Below are 21,453 nucleotides of genomic sequence, written 5' to 3'. Positions count from 1 at the left end.
GATTTTGCTAGCTTGCACAATTCAAGAAGAAGCAAAAACTTGTAAACTTACAAAAATTCATAACTTACAAAGAAAGGAAAAAATTGCTAGCTTGCTCAACTCAAAAGAAAAGCAAATTTTGCTAAGTTACACATTTCAAGAAAATATAAAAATTTTGCCAACTTTCATATCTCTAAAATTTACTAGCTTGCATGTTCTAAAGTGATGTAAAACTTGCTAATTTTCTAGCTTACATTCTTTTTCAAAAACTTGCTAGTTGCACTTTTCTCCTTTTTGTTGATGAGAAAGGGGGAGATGTTATGATGATCATGCATGATGTGATATACTTTGATCATGATTATACATGAATAAGTTATGATGATGATATGAAATTATGCATAAAAATACTCATGATATTATGATGATGCATATAAGAAGAAGTTATGATGATGATATGAAATTATATATAAAAATACTCATGATATTATGATACATATAATGAGAAGTTATGATGATTATGCATTGTAGGATATAATGTACTTTGATATTTTGATACCATAATGATTTGAAATATTTATGATTTGGAATGATGCATACAATACTCATGATTTTATGATACATGCAATACTTATGATTTTATGATGCATGCAATGATGTGAAAGTCAACGGTTATTATTTTCTAAAATTCAACCTTATTTAAATATGACATGTTGATAGGGGCAGTTTAGTTTAAACTTTGTCATCAATTGGTTGTCATCATAAAAAAGGGGGAGATTGTTGAATCTCATATTTTGATGATGAAATCAATCGATAAGTTTATGATTTAATCTGTATTTTAAGTGACGTAGGACCAACTTCGATTAGAAAAGGCAAATCGATTAAAGCATGAAGAATCGGATGTTGGGCCGGAGTGAACATGTCAAGAGATTGGATGTCAAGCCGGAGGATCAATCGACATACCGGCAAAAGGTCTTCATGCCATGAGTTCGAGCATCGGGCCGAAGGATTGAACATTGTGCCAAGGAGATCGAAAGTTGCGGGAGTTAACATGCCGATTGGGCAATATGCCGAAGGAGAGAATGATGTGCCGAAGGATCGGACGAAGCGTCGGATGAACCAATGACATGTTGGATAACATATAATTCATGCTTGTAATTGATTATGTATAGATCGAGTTGGTTTAGAGTCTAATTGAGTCAGTTTTGGGGTATAACCATACCAACTCAATTAGGGACCTATTGGGCCTGAGTTAGGACTATTTTGGGCCAAGTGGAAGGCTCATTCGATCACCCAAGATTAGGTGGAACCACCTATGAGCTGGAAAAGTCAAGAGCACACTTTTCCAGATTATCAAGCGGTGGTACCGACAGACTGGGCGATGGTACTGCCCAAACATAATCTCCCAGATTGTGTCAGGCGGCGATACTGTCAGTATGGGCGGTGGTACTACATAGTGTCAGTGTTGTAGGTGGTAGTACCACCCAGCATAAGCGATGATACCGCTAGGACCCGAAAAACCCGAGATGAGACCTTTTTTGCTCCATTTTTTTAAATCATTTGAGGTATATAAATACACCATATATTTCTACCTGGATGAGCATGAAATTGAGTAGAAAATGGGAAAAATATACTTGAGAAAAAAAGGGTTATAATCTCTCTAAAGTTAGTGAGTCACTTCCTCCTAGAATTAGAAGGTTTCTAAGGGAGAAGTGGGGTCAAAAAGAGAGAGGTGTAAAGGTTCCCTCTTGAGCCCGTGAAAAGGAGAAAGAGTTATAAGGGTAGTTGATCTTCGCCCATTGAAAGAAGATTTGTAGTGGAAGTCGATGGCCTCGAGTGAAGAGGAATCGGGAGTAGATGTAAGTCACAATGACCAAATCACTATAAGATTGGTGTGCCTCCCTTTCTCTACTTGTTTATTTATTTTGCAATTGCTTTACATCCGTATTACTACTCTTACAAATGTTTTAAGTTTAAAAATGTTTCCGATACGATTTTATCATACGAAGTTTTGAATCACCACCCCCTCACTTAGTGCTGATTTCGGTCCTATCATCTGTCACCCAAAGGACCAAAAAGTCTTTGTAGCCAAGAGAGCAGTATTCTTTAAGAAGAAACATATTCTTGGTGGAGACAATGGTAGCATGATAGAGTTGAGCAAGGTTAGAGAACTTAGCTCAAGCACCATTCCATAGCCCAAGTCCGTTCAAGTACATAGCACACAAGTTCCGACTTTACGTAGATCCGATAGAGTATCCCATCCTTTTGAGAGATATGTGGGACATATTAGAGAAGATGATGTTGAGGATATTGAAACTTAGACCTAGACCTACGAGGAGGCTATTATGAGTATAGACTCCAGAAAATGACAATAATCTATGAATTCTGAGATAGATTTCATATACTCGAACAAGATTTGGAACCAAGTTTATGCACCCGAGGGTATTGTACCCATTGGTTGCAAATTCTGACTTTACGTAAAGTCGAAGCTAAGTTCTTTAAGAAGAAACACATTCTTAGTAGAGACAGTGGTAGCATGATAGAGTTGAGCAAGGTTAGAGAACTTAACTCAAGCATCATTCCATAGCCCAAGTCCATTCAGGTACATAGCATACAAGTTCCGACTTTACGTAGGTCCGACAGAGTATCTCATCCTCCTGAGAGATATATGAGACATATTAGAGAAGATGATGTTGAGGATATTGAAACTTAGACCTGCGAGGAGGCTATTATGAGTATAGACTCCAGAAAGTGGCAATAGTCTATGAATTCTGAGATAGATTCCATGTACTCTAACAAGGTTTGAAACCAAGTTTATGCACCCAAGGGTATTGTACCCATTGGTTGCAAATGGATCTTCAAGAAGAAGATCAAAGTAGATGGAAAGGTAGAGATCTATAAAGCAAGGCTAGTGGCCAAGGGGTATCATCAAAGGTAAGGTGTTGATTATGACGAAACCTTCTCACTCGTAACCATGCTAAAATCCATCTGAATTCTATTGACTATTGCAGCACACTATGACTATGAGATTCGACAAATGGATGTGAAAATCATGTTCCTCAATGGCAACCTCGATGAGGATGTGTATATGATACAGCTTGAGGAGGTTCCACCTGATCAGAGAGATAGCCACTTGAAGAGATATGATAATGGAAAGAGTTTCATCCAAAGATAACATTGTAGTTCTACTAACAAAACCATTGTCTTAGATTGTCTTTAAGTGTTATAAGCGTCTGATGGGGATCAGACACATGTGATTGACTTTAGGTCAAGTGGGAGATTGCTAGTCATAGGTGCCCTTCAAGCCAATCACGTGAGTGATGACACGTGTAACATGACACATAATCTTTTTGCTTATTATTATTATGATATTTTTTCACTTTATATTGCTTGAAGCATAAATATATTGTGATATCCATGGATATGTGCAATGAGAATCAAATCGTGATGAGATCACAATAATGAGATCGATTCACTGTTAGGACCCTTTTATTTTATTAGCTTTTGAATATATTTATTGAGTCTATTTAGTTCAGTTAGAGTTGGGTAGAGGTTTATTTAATATTTATTTATTATTAAGAGTCCATGTCTTAGTGGACCCTAGGTGGAACTCTATAAATAGTGATGTAACCCTTTTTTTTCAATAATCAATCAATCAATGAAATATTATTCTAGTCTATAGACAAAACCCTAGGAGGTCGATCCCCTCGAAGCGATCAAGGAGGTCAATCCTCTTGAAGCGATCAAGGAGGTCGATCCCCTCGAAGTGATCATTCTATTTTCTCTTCTTTCTTTGATGATAAGACTTTAGGGTCTTATCATTTGGTATCAGAGCGGTGATCCTTGGCATTCTCGCTACAATATTGTCGTTGCTATCATTAAAAAAAAAAAAAGGAAATGAAGAGAGGAAGAAGAAGTCATAGCCATGCACACCTGCGTCCCCTGCTTCTGGCCAGCCCACCCATCGCCATTGCTCTCCAGCCAGCGACCGACTCCGCCCCGCTTCTCGGCCAGAGTCCACTGCTCGCCCGTCGTTGCTCCTAGCCACACCACCACCGCTGCCTCCTTCTCCACCACTGCCCACCTCCCCTTGGGTCGCAACCACAACCGCTCGACCTCCCCTCCTCGGCGATCATTAGTGACACTGCTCCTAATCGTGCCACCACCGCTACCTCCAGCACCGCCGCCCCTGCTTCAGCTCGCTGCACCCCTGCTTCCCTTCTTCCCCACCGCCGCTGCAAGGCAACTCCTTCTCCACCACCGCCGCTGCTTCCCGATAGCTCGACCACCGCTGCTGCTACTCCCCGGCCAATGACCTTCGCCTCCTCGCTGCCCCATCTCGCTCAAGTGAGAAGAGCCACGACTGCTACTTCACAGCCAACGGACCACCCCCTCGTTGCTTCTACCATCGGTGACGCTGCCCCAACCGTGCCACCATCACTGCCTCCCCTTGGGTCGTAGTTGCTCGACCATCCCTCCTTGCGATGATCAAAACAAGGCAACCACGACCGCCGCAGCCACTGCCGTTTCCTCAACCTTACGTGATCCCTAGGTGTCACCAATGCCTCCTTCCGTAGTGCGATAAAGATAGAGCAACGCTGCCTTCTATCCACGCCATCGCAGCCACCACAGCGGCGAGCCCCCAACCGCACCACCATCGTTGCCTCTCAGCCCTCAGCGGCAACGATCCCTCCACGCAGCGACTGCAACAAGCATCGCTGCCTCCCACGCAATATCCACAGCTACATCCCCACATCCTCACAGCAACCCTTCATTCTGATAGTGCTGCCACCGACTGTGTCACAACAGCAGCACTGAATATGGTAGTGATTGATGCCCTAGTCTCGACACCAAAAACAGGAGTTGAGATTACAGATTTGTAGTCTTACGCAATGACTACCGATAACTCAGTGAAAGCACAAATAGAAGCATTGGAAATCAGAATCGAGAATCGACTACAAGAAATACTTAATTATTTCAAAAAGAGCCTACTAGAGAGCCTCAGCAAATTTCAACAAGATAGAGACTCAAGTTCTACATTGTACATATTTGAAAATACAGGAAAAGGGCCCCAAGATTGTGACATAAACTACTCACATATGAAGGTAGAATTTTTGAGATGGGAAGATGGAGATCCGATTGGTTGGATCTCTAGGGCGGAAAAAAGTTTTCGTTTGCACAGAACCCCAGAAGAATCCAAGGTAGAAGTAGCCTCAATCCAACTCGATGGAGATGCAATCCAGTAGTATGATTGGTATGAAACTTACCACGGAGTTCCTTCATGGGAGCAGTTCAAAAGAGGGCTTATCGATGGAGATGCAATCCAGTGAAACTTCCCTTTCTTTACTTTTGGCATCAAATCACTTATAGTTCCTTTAGGAACCCAAACTAATTTATGAGAATTATATTTTCTAAGAGAGCATATATAAGCATAGTGATCAAATTTTTTACAAAAATTATATTTAACTTTTGGAGGAATGTGCAATGTGGGTCCTTTTATAAATTTTATTGGCTTTTGATGAGTGTTACTACTCTTGAGGCCAATTCTTTCTTTTCTTGATGTACAACCTTGATTAGTAAGAATCATATTCAATGACTTGTTTTTAATTTTAAAATTTTCTATTATTTGTTATAGGAACATATCTTCATATTTAGTGCAAGATGTTGACATATAGTTATCATACTTATTTTTTAATTCATCAAATTCATTAGAGAGAGAGAGACATGATCATTTTTTAGCAAATTATATTTTTTACTAATCTTTTTAAGTTTATCATATAAATCATGAAATGCATCAATTAATTCATCATAAGGTAAAGATAATTCAAGAGAGTCAAATACCTCATTGTTAAAGGCCATCAAGTCATAGTTTACCACTTCATCTTCATTGATTTGCTTTTCGACTTCTGACTCACTTGATTCATCCCACGTTACTTTGAGTGCTTTCTTCTTCTTTTAGATTGATTTCTTTTTCAATAGCGGACACTCACTTTTGAAGTGTTATGACATTTTGCATTCAAAGCATATGACTACATCCTTCTTGAGTTCACTTTTATTCGTACCTTCTCATCTTGCAATATTTATTTTGTTTCTCCTCATGAACTTTTTGAATCTTTTGGTAAGGAGTGCTATGTCATCATTATCATCACTTGAGCTTTTGCTCAAGTTGTCTTTCTTGGATTTAAGTGCAATATCTTTCCTTCTCTTAGGAAGGTTTTCCTCTTCTTTATTATGTGCTTTACAAGTCATTTCATACGTCATCAAAGATTCTATGAGTTCTTTTAAGAGGAAAGTTGTTTAAGTCTTTAGCTTCTTGTATTGTCATTACCTTTGGATCCCAGCTTTTAAGAAGAGATCTTAAAATTTTACTCACTAATTTAATATTAGTATAATTTTTATCAAGAGCTTTTAACCCATTAATAACATTCATAAAATAGGTGTACATATCACCAATGAATTCGCTTGGCTTCATTTTAAATAATTCATAACTATGAACCAAAAGATTAATCTTATATTCTTTTACTCTATTTATGCCTTCATGAGTAACTTCGAGTATGTGCCAAATATCATGTGCGGTGTCACAAGTAAAAACTCAATTAAACTCATTTTTGTATAAAGCATAGAATAAAGCATTTATAGTTTTAGCATTTAAGGGAAACATTAGTTTTTTAAAATCATTCCATTCATTCATCAATTTAGAATATTTTTGAAAGCCAAACTCGATAACATTCCATAAATCAAAATTTCATAGAAAGGAGAAAATTTCTTATTCTAGTATTTTAATAGGTATAGTCCGTCCAATTGAATATAAAAGGACAAGTGATGGAATGAATCTCTTGATTGCCTGAAAAAGCAATTAGATCTCTCTTTGGTATTAATCCAATTAAAAGAAATAGGCTCTAATACTAATTGTTATGACTGTAATGGCACTAAGGGAGGGGATGAATTAGTGTTGTAACAATTTTATACGATTTTAAGGTTAGGTTGATAAATCTGTATCAAAAATACATTTAACCAAAAGTGCAAGTAAGGGTAGCGAATGAACTTAGTAAGCAATAACAAAACAAAGGCAAGAGAAAGGATGCAAACCGATTTATAGTGGTTCGGTCTTCTCAACTTACATCCACTCCCGATTCCTCTTCCCTCAAAGTCATCGGCTTTCACTATTGATCTTGTTTCCAACACGCTAAGATCAACTACCCTTGTTACAGTTTTTCTCCTTTTAACAGGCTTAGGAGAGAACCTTCACACTCTCTCTTTTACAAGATCTCTCAACTACTACAACTTAGAATTACCTCTAAACTCAAGGAGGAAAAGACTCAAATACTTCTCAAAGAGAGAGTTTACAACACTTTTGTGCTCAAGAATTCATGCTCCATCAAGTAAGAATAAGTAAGGTATTATAGACCCAAAAAGACTTCAAGAATAGAGCCAAAAATTCAAATCACCAAAATTTCGAGGTACCGATGTACTACTATTGAATCTCGAATTTTGATGATGAAATCAATTGATAAATTATTAATCTAATCCATATGTTGTAAAGAGTGTTATAGGATTAACTATAATAATAAATAAGGGATAAAGCATATGTTGGGTCGGAGTCAAAGATCAGACGATACATCAAAGATTCGGACGATGTGCCGGAAGCTCGTTGAGAGTTCATCGAGAGCTCGTTGAGAGTTCATCGGGAGTTCGCTGTGAGTTCATTAGGAGTTCACCAAGAATTCATTAGGAGTTTGCCAAAAGCTTGCCGAAAGTTCACCGGAAGTTTGTCGAGACTTCGTCGAAAGAACAATTGACATACTAGACAAAAATTACTTAATTAATGTCTTAATTATCATAGTTAGAACTTAGATTGAGTTGGGATTGGGAGGTAATCTCACTAACTCAGTTAGGAGCCAATTAGGCCCAAAACAGGGCTGAGTTGGGCCGGATGGAAGGCCCACTTGGCCACTTGGAGCCACGCCAGGTGGTGGCACCGCCTAGGGTGGAACCGCTTGAGGCTCAGCCTCCCAGGTGGTTTAGGCGGTGGTACCACCCAAACTGAGCGATGGTATCGCCAGTAGTTAATTCTGCCAAGTGGTGGTACCACTAGAGCCCAGTCTCTAAGGCTCTCTCAGGGAGTAGTATGCTAGACTAGACGATGGTACTACCCAATATCGACGGTGTTACTGCCAGTACCCCGGAAACCTGGGATAAGACACTTTTTGGCTTCAATTTTGAAGCCATTGGGGCCTATAAATACCTCACTCTTTTCTGCATGAGGAGGCAGCAAAGTATGAACAAAATTTTGAAGTGTTGGAGTGTGAAAGTGTTGTAAAAGTGCTAAGTGTCATCTTCCTCCCTCTCTAAGCATTGTGATTATTCAAGTGATGTGTGAGGTTTGTAAGGGTTACCTCCTAAACCCGAAAAAGGAGAAAGTGTTGTAAGAAGGTGATTAATCTTTGCCTATTGAAGGAAGACCATTAGTGGATGTCGATGACCTTGACGGAGGAGGAATCAGAAGTGGACGTAGGTCATAATGACTGAACCACTATAAATTCGATGTGTTCTTTCCATACTGCTTACTTTCATTACTTAGCTACACTCTGCATTGTTCATTTACTTCAAGTCGATATCTTCTCGATATGATTTTTTCATTACATTTTTATCAACTTAGAAAGATTTGGAATCGCAATCATAATTTTTATCATTGCACTAACTCACGCCCCACACCCCCCCCCCCCCCCCCTCTCTCTCTTTGTGTTATATTGATCCTAACAACTACCGCCAACATCGGGTAGTACTACTATCATAATAGCGCCACAAATTAAGGCTCTAGCAGTACTATCATTGGCCTGAGCGGTACTACCGTTGAAACCATTGAAAAAGCATAAATAGTTCTTTTCAACTAACTAAGGTGGTACTATTGCTTGGCCCAAGCAATGGTCGAAAAAGCATAAATAGTACTTTTCAACTAACTCAGGTGGTACTATTGCTTGGGCCTGACGGTACCACCGTCTAGGCCTACTTTAGGTCACCGATTTAGCCTTCTGATGGACCCAATTCAGCCCTAGTTCAAGCCCAATGGGTTCCTTAATAAGTTGGCATAGTTTTGACTCAATACCAACTGAATTTGACCCAAAAAAGACTTTGATCAGGACTTTAATAATCCAACCATATATCCAACACAATTATGAAGCTTTTAGCATGTTGTACACCATTCTAGCATGTTGTCTAATCTTTCGGCACTTCGTTCAAACCTTTGGAACATCATCCTTTCCTTTGGCATATCGCTCGATCTATTAGCATATCGACTTTCCAACGGCATCCGATCTTTTGGCGTAATACCTGATCCTTCCGGTACGATGCCTGAACTTATAACACGAAGTCCAATCTTCGACACGTCGACCAATCCTCCAACTCGATGTCCAATTTTCGACATGATACTTTTCCCGGCATAATGTCTAATTCTCCTACTTCGACAATTTATCTTTTGATGGTTCGAGTCCGTGATCGAAGTATTTCCTACGTCACTTATCTCAAAAGTATACTAGTCCATAAACTCATCAATTGATTTCATCATCAAAATTTGATATTCAATAGGATAACATTTTGAACTCTCAAAGAAAGGCAAGTGCAAACAATTCGGTCATCAACAAGAAAGAACTCATAATAATCAAGTTGTCATAAGATGTTATTTATGTGAGAAGACTGATCATGTTTTTACCTCATGCCCCATGAGATAACATGTATATTTTTTTTATCAACAATCGGGGCACATGTCGACTAATTGCATACGAAAGCAACATCAACGCCGAGCTCCACACTAGTAATTAGAGAGAGAGGTCAAGTAAGGGTCTATATACTCACCAATCAAGATGTTGAAGCCTTGGGATCTATCATTTAAGGTATAATCACACTTTGTGGTATGCTTGCTTCTATGCTTATAGATTTTGGTTCTATGTATTCTTTTATATCACCTTATTTTGTTATGAGATTGCATAAGAATCCTGCGACAATCAGTAATACGTTAATGATAGCAACACCAGTTGGAAACTCTCTGATAGCTGATTGGATAGGATAAAGCCTCTCAATCCATTGTTAGGAGAGTACTTCGTTAGGTATTTGATATATGCTACTGATATGATTGACTTATGATCATGAATTCATTTTTCAATTGACGTATATATGTTCCTTCTCAGTGTTGCTAAAATTTTTTGTTTTTGATTTTCTAACCTCTCACTAGCACTAGACCATATTCTAATGGAGAGCATACCTTCTTCAACCATTAGGTAGAGCCACTTGGATGTTTCTTCGAGTTAATATCACTATATTCTTCAATAAAACCTACGGCTAATTTTGACTTATGATTTGATGAATAAATAAATTATAATAAATATTTATAAGTTATTCATAAAATGATGTTTATTTATTTGACTCTGAATGTACTTGTGGAAAGATGTTGTGATCTTGTGAAAAAAAAAATTCAGGATATGACACTATTAGCATCGTAGTCAATGTACTTAAAAAATTTATATTAAAATCTCTATAGTTTTGAAAATAAAATAAATAATCTCATTTGTCCTAATGTCATTAGCTGCATTGACGAAAAACATAACACATGACACCACATACTGGATCGACATGAAAGTGATAAGCAAAATGATAATTTTAATATTTATTTTGTTTCCAACGATTTAATGACAAAAAATAATTTCAATAACCCAAATGCTAGAAAATGGAAGGGATGTTGAAATTACCTTTTTTACGCATGATTTTTGTATTGATCCAACACGTGATATCATGTGTTGTGTTTTTCGTCGATACAAATAGGATTCTTTGTTTTACTTTTAGAATTATAGAAAAATTTTTAAGTACGGAGACCACAATACTAATAGGGCTAAATCTACATGGTAATATGTAATGAGCCCTTTAAACTTTTAAATCCTAAGAATTATGCTAACACTTCATGCAGTATCTTAAGCTAACTGCTACTCAAACTCTATATCCTTTTCTTGTCAAATTAGTTTTTCTTGAATTAACTAAATAGTGCTACTTAAAGGAATTCATCTTTGATAAGATTTTTCCTTCACTACCAAAGAGAAGATATTGCTAAATTTGTAGCATTTATATAAACCTAAAAAATAGGCTAATTACATATTATCTCATATAGTTAGTATCTTTAGTATTTTGATCCCTAGATTTAAAAAAGTTACATTGACATCCATATAGTTATAAAAGTGAAATATTTGACCTTATTTCTCCTCACGTTATCAACTTTACCATCGAAAGATACGACACTTCTTGTCACATACACGAATGACACAAAAAAGAGAGATAAAAGAATAATTTCACCAATTAAAAGGCCAAAATCAATAGATGCTTTAATAAAGGGCCGAAGAGTAAGGTCTTCGCTTCGTCTCCACCATTGTTACCCCTATCTTCCGCGACCATCCATACTCCCTCCACCTCAAGGAGGAGGACATTGATGTGGAGGACGATTGGTTTAGCGATGACTATGATGACCTCACTGAAGTTGTCACTAATGGTGAAGCTTCAATCCTCGATCTCACTCCTCTTTACCATGCCCACTACTTCCACACAACCCTCAACCTCGAGGAGTGCTTCCGATGGTACTACTTTGAGTACCGCAAACTACAACTCACCTTTGACTTCCAAATCTCCTCTTTAACTCCCTTCCGCGAGTCACACTAGATCTTCTTCGCACAAATCGTCGACTTCTTCATCGTCAAGAAGTACCTCGAGAGACTTTTAGGTGGACCACCGGCTACTTCATCGTTGATTACTATAGAATCCAAAGCAATAGCTAAAATTTACTTTTTATCTCTTTTCCACGTAATTACTACACATGATAGCACGTGTTGCATCTTCCGTCGATAAAATCAACGACATGAAGAGAAATGAGATTAAATGTTTTACTTTCATAATTATATGGATGTCAATATAATTTTTTTAAGTCTATGGATCGGGATGTTAAAGATGACAAACTATATGAGATAATATATAATTAACCTCTAAAATTACTCGACAACCCAATCTAATTTTAATAAAGACCAATCAATGGTTTTATAACACTCAGATTAATCTCACGTTGAGAATGAAAAAGATTAGATTAAGATTAATTTATAAAGATCTAATGAGTATGCTATCATTAGTTAAACTCTTGTTTGAAGCAGCATTTTTAGCCTTGCAGAATATAAATTACTCAATAATTTTGTTACGTTCATCGAAATTTATCTAATTTTTCATGTATATAACTGTTAAAAAATCTAGTAATTCTATCTAAATTACCCCATAGTTCTGTTTGAAAAAAATAAATTTATGAGCAATAAGCTCACATGTATATTTATTACAAAATGATAAGAAAAGTTTTAGAAAACCGATTATAAGACAATTATATATAGAGAGTTAGAACTATGGATTATTAAATCATTTGAACCTCTACGATGTACAAATCCGACATCCAAAATTGATAACCTTGATTAAAACAAAACATAAACTTAAAAGTTTACCACTCAGGCAAATGGGATGAAAGTGTTGAAGGAGTCTTTCTCCATCCTAAATACTGGAACATGATCCAATTCTAACGACAGGTGACGCATGTAGCCTTTGCCATCTCCAACTGAAAGATCACCTTCAACAACTAAAGAACAGCTTCAGGAGAAGACCCTCATTTCCCATGCCCATCATCCGAAGCAGTGATTCCCAGTTCAACACAAAGTGGTCGAAGTCCTGGTTCCCCCAACAAGCTCAATGCAGCAAAACTATAGTATGAATGATACAGGTCAGGCAGCATGTTCTCTGGGAACTTTGTGAAGCCACCGTACTGCTCAGAGTCAAAGAAAGAATCAACAGCAGCAGCAAAATTACCTTAGAATAACATCAGGAGAGTAGCATCATCACCTTGGACTGGCAAGAAAGTATGAAGTCATGCAGCGCATCCTTATCGATGAACTCGTAAACACCTAGCATCTTCAGTACCCCGCCAACCCTGATTTGGACGAACACAAACTGTAGGTAAACATACTACAGTAGTTGATGTGCTCGCTTACAATTCGACATTTCTTGTTCTTACCAAAAGGCATAACATGTGTCACTGGGCTTGTTACATCTACCTTGAATGCCCCCATCAAATGATTGCCTCTGAAATGAATAAAAGATCTCCGAGTGTCAATATTTTTGTAGTTGCTATGATCAAAATCAAAACAGCAAAGTGAACAAATACAATTCATTGGGTAGTAGATCAACAGTCTTTCTCAATTTCTGATGCCAACCACAAGTATATGAAAAGCTAAATTTATCATTAGTCTTACAAGCTATTCAGCTTGAAGAACCAAAATTTGTGATATACATCCTTAAAAAAATGTAAAATTTAGTCATCAATGCAATGCTTTTGTACTCTTAATATGAATAAAAGGATTAGTAACCTACAGTACCAAACCTTTCATTGGATCCCATAATATTAACATTGCAACATACCTTTAAGCTCCACTCTACCAGCAATGGCACATCAATTACTGCAGACTGTGCTTGTTTAGAACAGATATCTGCTCCAATAAAACCCATTAGCTGGAGAGCTGCAACTCCGCAATAAGTTGCACCACCTGTGTCACTAAAAGAATAACGGGTAATCGGGCTTCCAAAACAGTAAACATCATTAACTGGCACACCCTAAATATAAGAATATAAAACCTAGCCATCCGCTCTAATGAATTGAAGCATCCATCAAGTAAATTTATAGGAATATAAAATCAAGATGGTTTATATAGAACATGCAATGCCAATGGATATACTTACCATGAGACTCTGAACCTGGTACTAAACCAAAGCCACCATCATATGACTGCCAGAAATAGCTTAAAGATTAGGAAACTTATGATGTGAACCCTAGGTTAAGAATTTAGGTTCCTTCCCATTACATACCTGACACTTTACTATATAATCCTTAGCCTTTTCTTTGTCCATTCCAGTCCAATTATTAAGCATAGAACAGATGGCAGCTGAAAAAAATAAACCCAATTCCAAATTACATTAGCAGTCAATGGTAAAAAGAGTGAATGTATAAAGATGCAAAACAAAATTGCTCACCAGCACAGTACACAAAGCGGAGATCCGTTTCTGCCCCAAAATGAATTGGCATAAAGCTGTCAAAGAATGGATAAATTCTTAAAATCTTCTCTGTGGGAAGGTTGGGAAAAGTTGTTGATATTAATTGCTTAGTTTGAGTATCAATTTGAACACTAGCTCACCATGAACATCAGATGAAAGGAATGCTGTCCTTAGACTGCAACACAGAATCCAATACTAAACCAAAATGTACTTCCTTTGCCTATTCCCTATTTGACAAATCACTATGCCCTCCAGAAAATCAAAATTCCTCCTAGTTGTGAAGGACTACTGAAAGTACTAGGCTTATTCCAATATGATGAGAAAATTCTCCATATAACATGCATATCAAACAGGAATACCCATAATCGATGACAATCGTAATTACATAATCACTATTAATCACTAGTAATTACATAATCACTAAGCGTCTAATTGTATACCAAGAAAATTTTGCCTCAAAATGAAATTTCCTTAAATTCATAATCATACATGTTTATATGATTGTGCCCGCAAAAACAAACATTATACATCTAATCATGCAAATGTAATCTCAAAACTGATCTTCCTGGTTCTTCCGCGTGGCAAAGATAAGGCCACAAAAGGTCTTCTGAACATCTAACCATACTTATATTTAGTTAAATGACCTAATTCAGTTATAATCTAGAAAGGATGAACTGTAAATATACCTTCCATCAGGTTGTTGAAGGTTTCTCATTGAAATCAAAATTGATTCAGCACTAATATTTGACAAATTGTAGCCGATCATCTTCAATATGGCTAGAGCACAGTAAGTACTTGCTAAGTGACTACAATTCTGTCTAGAAACCTGTTCAAACATAAAGAAAAACTAAATAACCATATCTGGGGATAGAAAAATTAAATAGGGACATGTTTACCAGCATAAGTTAAATAGAAGCTTATTTGTTGGGCTCATACCTCACAAATACTGGTGGAGAACTGTGAAGTTCTAGATCCACAAAAACCGTAAAATTCTCCTGAGTTGGTAATTGCTCGAGTTAAGGTGCATACACTATAAATAAGAAACAAAGATATCCATATAGCAAGCCACCTTTAAGAAAATTACCACTATCCAAGTCAGCCACCATTCTTGGATGTGCTTGGAAGGACAGAACCCAATTGGCTACTTGATCCTTGTCAACCTAAATCGTAGTTTCTTATTTGAATAAGCAAACATTGAAAAAGATAGAATCAAGAATGCTATAAAATTAAAGTTTCAAAAAGGCCCATGCATAGTTGCCATAATCACAATGCAAAAACTCGAGATTCCTTGGTATGAGCTTAACACTATATGATAATCTAATTTTTTTTCCAACACTATGTCAGGTAAAACATTTCTTAAATTTGTTATAGCACTGAATGTCAAATGTGGGAGCCACTTCAGAATGATCAACCTACATCAGAAGAATCTAAGCTCAAAAACTGAATGTCTGATACCCAATTATTTGAAAAGCCTCATTTACATCCCACTCGTTTACAGCATTCTCCTCGGGACTGGATTTACAGCCTATATGCAGTGGTGTACACATACCTCATTTCGATAGCTCAGATGATGATGTTAATAATAAGATCACAAATGACAGTTGATGCCTTGTTCATAAGTCAGTTATGCATATAACTAGGAAGAAGGAAATGTCACTACAAGAGGTATGTGACTAGAGAGTTGAGCTAGACCAATGCATTGAAGCTTTAATCCTATCACTTGAAAAATTGACCACAGAGGCTTCAAGGATCAGCTTATATGATCTATAATGTATGATAAACCCAGAAACAAAAGCTCATTTTTTCAGTGTAGTATATGCATCAAGTTGACTGAAATATAAGAGATTTTCATAGTATAAAATTTATTTTAATTGAGATAGTGTAGATCTTACTTTCGTACATACATACATACATATATATATATATATATATACATATATATATACATATATATACATATATATATACATATATATATATATACATATAGAGAGAGAGAGAGAGAGAGAGAGAGAGAGAGAGAGAGAGAGATACCTATCGAAATTGCTGTATTAGGCTGGAAATGTATAAATAAAGAGCCTTTTTGATAACATATCAAAGACTCATGCTGTGTCGATTGAAATTGCATAGACCTGTCAGAGTGACCATTCCGCAACAAAAAGCTACTTGTTTAATTTGTGCGGCCGAGCTCAGATATCATCAAAACACGATTCTCCTATTCCACTATCAAGTATATAGTTTCAAATATAGTTCGACCTAAATCTCACCTATCAAAAATAGTAACTATCTATCATCTCAAGCCACAACCAATCCTAGGAAACAAGTACCAATGTTTTTACTCTGACATTACTGGCTTCAGTAATCCCAAGTCGCACTGACGTATAGATCAAAGCTTCATAATTTCGTTCTAATTCAAGTCAAATCAACAAATAACAACTACGCGAAAAGAAAACTCATTGGAAATGTTGGAAATTTCCATCCGACAATTGCGCGCAAACTAAATTATAACTGATGTGAGATATGCTCCGATTTCATAGCCAAAATTCTTCTTCTAGTGAAATGCTAAGATCTCAGAACGGTATCCAATGAAAGAAGAAGGCCAAGAGGTCGACAATACCCAGATCTCTGAAAAATGAGCGGGGATGTAGGTTAGTACCCACCCGATCGAGGGAATCGAGGATGCTGAGGCCGGAGATTGCGAAGTAGGCGAGGGTGAGGCGGTTGACCTCCTGCGACTCGTACTCCTTCGGCAGCCCCAACGCCATCATCTCTAGAAAGAGCAGGTGCCGCTCCCGCTCCAGCCTCAGGCTCGCCGACGCATCCATCGCGGCGACGAATCTCCCCGACCGCAGTGAAGTCGACCGAGACCGTTCGCCTTCCGTCCCTCGGCCCGACCGTTCTTTAAACCCAGCCCCGGTGCGGCGGTGGTCATGCCCCAAGCTTGGCGCGGGACCCACTACAAAGGCCTACGGAATGGGCCTTGATGAGCCACTCCGTCATATGGCCCGTTTAATCTTTTGCCAAATGAGTGTATAATTACGAAAAGACCTGCTTGTGGGCCTTGCCCAACTGTTACAATGGCGTAAAGGGCTAATATTTGGGCCTTATATGGGCCAGCTTAAGTGGCCTGCTAATGTCACGACAAATGCTTCAATTGTGAGCTTTTTTATGGGCCAACTTTAGGTTATTAACTTAATGATATGTATATATATATATATAATAGTTTTACATGACACAGAGCCTCAGAAATGCATGGTACACACGTTGAACAAGGTCAAGATCAAGAATAATTCCATTGGATAAACAACATGATCTCCACCACGTCTCATGCAGGTCTCCATCGAGGAACTCAAGTTCCCATTTGCTTCTCTTCGGGACGTGCCCTCGAACAGTATCATCTTATTATTGTATGGTTTTACTTGAGTATTTTTAGCTTCGGTCATCCGAAGCTTTTTCGTTTTCTATGAAATTTAGAATGACTTCAACACTTAGACCTACAATTCTAAGCACTCGGAGATTTAACTAAAGGCATGTGTGCCTTTTGTGACATGTTTGATGGATAGATTCATTGCATATATGTTTGTCTCGAGCTGCCGGTCATAATACAAAGTAGTTTGGTTCAACAAAGCAGTAGCTATTTAGACTGAGTGGTGAGGAACACTACAGCAAACTGAACATTCATTCTTCCTAAGAATTCCATTCGAAAGTCCAAAGCGATCAGTGTTTTGTACTGAATTCATCTGAACCAAATGTATAATATACAAACTCACTTCTTTCTCATGTGAATTATATATATATATATATATATATATATATATATATATATATATATATATATATATATATATATATGTATGTATGTGTGTATGTATGTATGTATGTATATATATACTTTTATATAGGAATGATATAATGTCCATCTAGCCTTTAGTTTTGACATTATTTTTCCTCTGAAATTAGAGATGATTTAAAAATATTATTTTTCTAAAAGTATTCTTTAATTGTAGACAACAATTTATTTTATTATCTAAAATAAGTTTAGATGTTAGGGTTTCCATGGGCCTTCATGGAGCCCTCATATTGCATTCTGGCGCACCTTTCCCATGCAGGAGCAGCCACTAAAGCTCCCCACAGCTCCACACAACTAATCTTTGGCCAAGAAGCTTAAAGGCGAAGTCTCTCTCTCTCTCTCTCTCTCTCTCTCTCTCTCTTTCTCTCTCTCTCTTCCCACCCCCCCCCCTCCCCCCCCCTTCTTCGCTTCCCTTCCCATCCCGTCGCATCCCATCCCATATACCATCCCCAATCAACCAATTCAAGGAAATCGAGACACGAAAGCCACAACAAGAGAGAAATGTGTGGCTCCTTCCTTTCTTCTTGTACTTCAATCTCGCTGCTCTCTTCTCTCTGCAAACCCTAGTGGATGTGATTATCCACCACCTCTCAACCCCATCAACCTTTTGCGGAAAGAGAAGCAAACTCCAAAAGGAGCTCAAAGCAGCCGACCATGGTTCTTCCTTCTGTTCCTGTTTATGTAGATCCACCTAACTGGAACCAGGTGAGCCCTTATCCTCTCTTTACATCCCCAAAGCATAATACGAGGGAGAGTAATATTCTCAGCCTTTTCCATATGTCCTCCTGGATATACTAGTAACGCTTGTGTCTTTAGCTACATGCTCCTCAGCTGGGCAGCAGCACCGGTGGTGGCAGAAATGAGGCTCCGCAGCTCCCACCACCACCGCCACATGGCCTGGTGGGAGCACCACGCGGTGAAGGCGGAATGGTTGGTTCGATCAGGCCAGGGTCGATGGCGGAACGCGCTCGGCTCGCAAAGATCGGCCAGCCGGAGCAAGCGCTCAGGTGCCCTCGGTGCGACTCCAGTAACACCAAGTTCTGCTACTTCAACAACTACTCCCTATCGCAGCCCCGCCATTTCTGCAAGGCGTGTCGACGTTACTGGACGCGTGGCGGGGCCCTCCGTAACGTTCCCGTCGGCGGTGGCTGCCGGAGGAACAAGAGGACCAAGTCCGGTAGCAGCAGCTCCGCGAAGAACGCAGTCACGGCCGCCTATCGCCAGAGTCGTTCACCCTCGTCGACCATAGCAGCAGGTGCAACGACATCCGGCATCACCCTGCAGCAGCAACAGCAGTCGCCGCTTATGTCCTCGTTCTACCCACCGCCGGACTGCAGAACACGGAACCTAGGGTTCGGATTCGACGGGATCCAATCCTTTGATGCAGTAGAGTATCAGGTGCCCGGCAGCCACAGTGTTGGACTGGAGAACTTGAGGCTTCATCAGCACATCCGGCAATTCCCTTCGATCATGGGTGGGTTGGAGCCTCCACCGCCACCGCCACCACGAACGCCATCACTGACGCCATTTCAAAGCTTATATCCGTCGTTTATTGGAGAAGGTAGTGGCAGTGACGGGCGATCATTAGCGGCGCTAGTTCCAACCAGAGTGCCCAGCTCGGGGTTCCTCATGCAATTGGCTTCGACTAAGATGGACGACAACGCACAAGAGCTTGGCCTTCCAAGGCACGATCTCATATGGGGTGGCAGTGCAGGAGGCAGTGGTAATGGTGGATGGGCAACAGCAACGGGCTTCTCTAGCTTCAGCTCCTCGTTGACAGACAAGTTCCTATAATTCGATCCATGGCTTCTTCTGTTAGGCTCATTCCTTGGAAGACTTGAAAGAATGACCTTCATCAATTGGAGAAGAATTAAAGATGGAATGAATCAGTAACATAAATTGGTCACTGGCAAGACTTTCCTAATGCATGGTGGACGTGTTCGACATGCTGATCAAGATCATTAGAAAATGGTAGGTAGATTTCTCCTATTCGTTTTACATTTTAGATGTAGCTTTTTCATATTCCCTTCTCATTGTATCCCACCGTAATATATATATATGTGTAGAGAGAGAGAGAGAGAGAGAGAGAGAGAGAGAGAGAGAGAGAGAGAGAGAACTTGGTGTTTGAGTTCATGCATGTATGTGTATATCTGACATGCAGACCATAATTAATTTCACTTCAGTTGTGTTGGACTAGCTATAATCTTCCTGCCAATTCTAGCTATGGTAGATGTGTTTGTCATCTAACAATCCTGACACAGAACAACAATCTAATTCATTTACAATTCGAGTGATGTGAACAGATGAAAGAGAAGGGTGTGACTCAGGTGATATAATGAACTTAAGTCTGCTTCATCAGTTCTTCACCTGCACTGCTGATTCTTCCATGAGATTGATAGTAAAAGAAGCTCATGAACATTAAGCATTCAGAACATTAAGAATTCTGAATTCTCATCTGAATACATTTTTGGCCCAACTTTTACATTGCTTGCCAGACCTAGTGTTTTCTGCAATTTTAGCTATGATCTCTTGCAGATTAAAGCCATCATCATGCATGGATATCTTCTCATATATTGGTAGGTGTTTGATATACAGTATGACACCAACAGTTGATGCATGTAGCTCTTCAAATGCACTATATATATTGTATGTAATGTGTTCTTAAAAGGAAGTAAAATTTCTATTATTATCTGACCTAATCATACAGTGAAAGTAATCAAAAGCATAAAGTAGTTTCAAGTTCATGATGACACGGTATATATATATATATATATATATCCTCTTTGATCCAACATATAGTACTGGTCCTCTTTCTGCTAGGTAGCTACAGAATCTGTCCATGTGCACTCATGATCGAACACATGAACAGCCACAGTCATCAACAGCAGACAGAGAAGCAGCCGACCACTTTACTTTGCACAGCTTGTTGTTGGATCTCATCAACAGCTGAATTATCCTCTCTTCATCTTCTCCATAATATGTACATCCGATCCGAGCCCTCACTCGGACATATATCTACGCATGAAGGAAATGAAGAAGATAAAAGCAAAAGAGGGCTATACCTCACTCTCCGAGATCCATACAAGAAACCGAAGACCGAGGCCAGTCGTTGAAGCAGACACAGAAACATATAAGCACTGAAACTGACAAGGAAAAAAGAAAAAGGAAAACATCTGTAAACAGTCAAAATTGAGTCAAAAAGACCAAGACGAACTCTTTCGTCTTCCGGGCTAGTCCTTAGAACAATGGTAGGTTGATGCCAAGTGGAAGAAAGGAGCGGGAAGCACAGCAGAGATGGAAGAGGAATCGGAATAGAGGATGCGTACGTGATCCTTTGTTCAGATATATGGCTGCACATGGAAGAGGTGATGGCCACGTTGGAGACCTGGTGATATCATTCACAGAGAGAGAGAGAGAGAGAGAGAGAGAGAGAGAGAGAGGAGGGGGGGCTGTTGCTTTGTCAGAGGAACAGAGGAGGAGGCAGCTTTAGCTTTATGAGTTGGACGTCGACCCCG

At 38.8% G+C, this 21,453-nt stretch overlaps 2 protein-coding genes across 3 annotated transcripts; one reads left to right on the top strand and one right to left on the bottom strand.

Moving 5' to 3' along the window:
* Nucleotides 1-12,439: 12,439 nt before the first annotated feature.
* On the bottom strand, nt 12,440-17,017 carry LOC135671437 (geranylgeranyl transferase type-1 subunit beta-like). 2 transcript variants are annotated; one of them, XM_065179550.1, is made up of 11 exons: nt 16,749-17,017; nt 15,173-15,248; nt 15,025-15,083; nt 14,775-14,914; nt 14,068-14,123; nt 13,903-13,979; nt 13,777-13,822; nt 13,459-13,583; nt 13,055-13,122; nt 12,883-12,970; nt 12,440-12,805 (listed from the first exon to the last, which is right to left on the bottom strand). In XM_065179550.1, the coding sequence occupies exons 1-11, from the start codon at nt 16,911-16,913 to the stop codon at nt 12,650-12,652; spliced, it is 1,056 nt and encodes a 351-aa protein (XP_065035622.1). In that variant the 5' UTR covers nt 16,914-17,017; the 3' UTR covers nt 12,440-12,649. The 2 variants fall into 2 exon arrangements, with proteins under 2 accessions (XP_065035622.1, XP_065035623.1); XM_065179551.1 differs by having other exon boundaries at nt 12,440-12,743; nt 12,850-12,970; nt 16,749-16,994.
* A 1,321-nt stretch (nt 17,018-18,338) lies between these two features.
* On the top strand, nt 18,339-20,004 carry LOC135671339 (dof zinc finger protein DOF5.1-like). The gene is made up of 2 exons (XM_065179381.1): nt 18,339-18,643; nt 18,755-20,004. The coding sequence occupies exons 1-2, from the start codon at nt 18,593-18,595 to the stop codon at nt 19,730-19,732; spliced, it is 1,029 nt and encodes a 342-aa protein (XP_065035453.1). The 5' UTR covers nt 18,339-18,592; the 3' UTR covers nt 19,733-20,004.
* The last annotated feature ends 1,449 nt before the right edge of the window (nt 20,005-21,453 follow it).

Source organism: Musa acuminata, unplaced genomic scaffold (genome assembly GCF_036884655.1).
Source record: "Musa acuminata AAA Group cultivar baxijiao unplaced genomic scaffold, Cavendish_Baxijiao_AAA HiC_scaffold_1139, whole genome shotgun sequence".
NCBI lineage: Eukaryota > Viridiplantae > Streptophyta > Magnoliopsida > Zingiberales > Musaceae > Musa > Musa acuminata.
This window is presented reverse-complemented; position numbering and strand designations above follow the sequence as displayed.